This window comes from Cebus imitator, unplaced genomic scaffold (assembly GCF_001604975.1).
Source record: "Cebus imitator isolate Cc_AM_T3 unplaced genomic scaffold, Cebus_imitator-1.0 Scaffold145, whole genome shotgun sequence".
Classification (NCBI taxonomy): Eukaryota; Metazoa; Chordata; class Mammalia; order Primates; family Cebidae; genus Cebus; species Cebus imitator.
The window spans coordinates 3,618,635-3,621,976 of record NW_016107460.1 but is presented as its reverse complement, the minus strand read 5'-3'; the positions used below and the strand labels follow the sequence as shown (position 1 = coordinate 3,621,976).

At 51.7% G+C, this 3,342-nt stretch overlaps 1 protein-coding gene across 9 annotated transcripts in view; it reads left to right on the top strand.

The window, feature by feature from the left end:
• CCNL2 (cyclin L2) overlaps positions 1 to 3,342 on the top strand; it is an 11,993-nt gene that overhangs the window by 1,059 nt on the left and 7,592 nt on the right. For 8 of the 9 annotated variants that reach the window (XR_005202488.1, XR_005202487.1, XR_005202486.1 and 5 more), the window contains exons 2-4: positions 199 to 273; positions 515 to 624; positions 2,807 to 2,927. Coding sequence is in view for 3 of the 9 variants with exons in the window: in XM_017542578.2 (XP_017398067.1) it covers positions 199 to 273; positions 515 to 624; positions 2,807 to 2,927 (306 nt within the window). In the remaining 6 variants the exon portion in view is untranslated. Of the gene's footprint in view, positions 1 to 198; positions 274 to 440; positions 625 to 2,806; positions 2,928 to 3,342 lie in introns of all 9 variants that reach the window. The other variant, XM_017542579.2, reaches the window with a different exon arrangement.

Below are 3,342 nucleotides of genomic sequence, written 5' to 3'. Positions count from 1 at the left end.
GCCCGTCCCCACCCCCGCCCCCGGGCCTTCCCTCGTGCGCTGGACCCCCGAGGCGGCGGGACACAAAGAACATTCGTGGACCTGGGAAACGTTTCAGTATTGGCTTCTGAGTGGGGAGTCCCATGTTACTCGATGAGTTTTGCCCGCGAAGGCTTTGGATGGTGTGTTTGAAAATACAGAAACTTTGCTTCATTCTAGGTGGCCATGGCTACCGGGCAGGTGTTGTTCCAGCGGTTCTTCTACACCAAGTCCTTCGTGAAGCATTCCATGGAGGTAAGGGCCCCCTCTTGCGCTTCTTTCCCAGCGAAATATGTTGAGGGGAAACGGTTTTTGTTTGCCCGGTTACTCAGGGGAGAGACTGCCTGCTCCCCAGTCTGAGCCCTGTGCCGGAAAGTTGTTTCTCGGCTTCTTTTCCCCTGGGTGCATTTTGGTCTGAATAGCCCTCAAGCCTTTGGCCCGTCAGGATGCGGTGGCTGGGGACAAACATGGGTGTGTTGCGATGCTTCCGCTTCAGCATGTGTCAATGGCCTGTGTTCACCTGGCTTCCAAGATAGAAGAGGCTCCAAGACGCATACGGGACGTCATCAATGTGTTTCACCGCCTCCGACAGCTGAGGGAGAAAAAGTGAGTCAGTCAGTGCAGTCTGCGTCTTTTCCTGGTTAAACTACGCGAACGTTTCTGTAACAAAGTACAGGCCTGAGGTCTTAAACCTGTGGGATGTTCCTGAGCGCATTTTCAAGTTCTTCGAACAGGGCCTACTCAGAGGCGTCTGCAGGTGCTGTTGAGCGTGACGGCAGGGGCTCCAGTGAGGACGGGGCACTGTGGCCCGTGGCCCTGGTGCTGGCTTCCTGCTTTACCCATGTCAGCGCACGGCCCTGTTGCTGCTTGTTTCCCATAAGTTTCTGAAAGTTCTAGAGCAGGAATTCTTAATCTCAGCAGTGTTGACATTCAGGGTGGATAATCCTTTCCCTCCCGCCCCGAGACAGGGTGTCCTGTTGTCTAGGGTGGAATGCAATGGCATGATCATGGCTCACTGCAGCCTAAACCTCCTAGGTTCAAGAGTTCCTCCTGCCTTAGCCTCCTCAGTAGCTCGGACTGCACGCTAACATGCCTGCTAATTTTTTTATTTTTTATTTGGTAGAGATGGGGTCTTGCCATGTTGTCCAGGTTGGTCTCAAATTCTTGGGCTTCAGGGTTCTGCTGGCCTTAGTCTCCCAAGGCACTGGGATTACAGGCTGGGTGATCTTTAGTTCTGGTGGGTTGTTCTGTCTGTTGCAGGATTCAGCAGCATCCCTGGCCTCTACTCACTGGATGCCAGGAGTACTGCACCTTAGTTGTGATGGCCAGAAATCCTCACATACCAGGTGTGGTGGCTCATACCTGTAATCCCAGCACTGGGGAGGCTGAGGCGGGAGGTTTGCTTAAGGCCAGGTGATTGAGGCTGCAGTGTCACCACTGCACTCCAGCCTGGATGACAGAATGACACTCTGCCTCCAAAAAAAACCAAAAGTCTCTTGATGTTGCCTCATGGCTCCAGAATAGCAAAATCGCTCCAGTTGAGAACCACTGGCTCTGACCTTAGCCCAGCGTTTATGCTCCTGAAGTTAATGGAAGTTCTTTAGAAAACACGGTCTCTGGCTGGGCACAGCGGCTCACGCCTGTAATCCCAGCATTTTGGGAGGCCAAGGAAGGTGCATCACCTGAGGTCAGGAGTTCAAGACCAGCCTGCCAACATGGTGAAACTCTGTGTCTACCAAAAATACAGAAAAGAAAACATTAGCTGGGCATGGGGGCAGGCACCTGTCATCTCAGCTACTCGGGGGGCTGAGGCAGGAGAATTGGCTGAACCCATCGGGGAGGTTGCAGTGAGCCGAGATCGTGCCATTGTACTCCATCCTGGCAGAGAAGAGCAAAACTTCGTCTCGAAAAAGAAAAAACACGACTTTAATTTTTGAGTTGGAGTCTTGCTATATGGCCCAAGCTGGAGTGCAGTGATGCGATCTTGGCTCACTGCAGCCTCTGCCTCCCGGGTTCAAGCAGTTCTCCTGCCTCAGCCTCCTAAATAGTTGGGACTACAGGCCCATGCTACCTTGCCTGGCCATCTGTGTTTTTGTTTTTGAGACAGAGTCTCACTCTTGTCACCCAGGCTGAAGTGCAATGATGCAATCTTGGTGCACTGAAACCTCTGCCGCCCCCCCACCCCCCACCCCCCACCCTTCAACAAGTGATTCTCCTGCCTCAGCCTCCTAAGCAGGTAGCATTACAAGCACTTGCCACCACGCCTGGCTGATTTTTGTATTTTTTTTAGTAGAGACAGGATGTCACCGTGTTGGACAGACTGGTCTCGAACTTCTGAGTTCAGGCAATCTGCCTGCCTGGGCCTCCCAAAGTGCTGGGATTACAGGAGTGAGCCACTGCCCTGGCCCAGCTGTATTTAAATACTGTCTTTCAGTGGTTTACGGGTTATTTAACTATGAGTACGTATCCTTACGTCTTGAGCCACACAAAGTGCTTTTAAGCAGTGGTGCCATGAGATCCTAAAACCGTTGCTGTGTTCAGTCTGTGCTTGCGCACCAGAAGCTGTTGATCTGTAAGGAACAGTGGGGAGGATTGTTGGCATGGGATAGGTAGGTTGGCACTGTGCTGTGAGGAATGTTGTGTGGTCTTGTTAGTTAGAGGACGTGGCCATCGCAGCCACATGTGTGTCGGGTTTGCATTAGGTGCTCACAGTTGGAGGTCATGATGGCATGTCGGAAGCCTTGTTCTGCTTGACCCTGATGCAGACCCTGTGCTCTCTCTTTTGTAGGAAGCCTGTGCCTCTACTACTGGATCAAGATTATGTTAATTTAAAGAACCAAATTATAAAGGCGGAAAGACGAGTTCTCAAAGAGCTGGGTTTCTGCGTCCATGTGAAGCACCCTCACAAGGTGGGTGTGCGGCTCCCGCCCTGAGAGCCTGCGCAGACCACTGCTGCAGCCTGGCCTCCTCTCCACCTCAGTGCGGCTAAAGACTGTGACAGGCGCTGAGTGCATCCCTGACTCGACTTCCCACTTTACACCCGCAATTCAAAAACAGTTCCTGATGCGTTAGTCTTCCAGGGTTAGCTGTTTATCTTAGCAACACATTTATAAGAGTTTTGGAAATGGCATGACTTAAGTTTGGGCTTTCAAAAATAGTGGTGAGTTTGTTAAAATTAAATTTGTTAGTATATGTTTTTCTGGCGTGCCATGGCACAATCCCTGCTCTCTGCAACCTCCACCTCCTTGGTTCAAGCGATTCTCTTGCCTTGGCCTTTCGAGTAGCTGGAATTGCAGGTGCCCGCCACCACAGTTGGCTAATTTT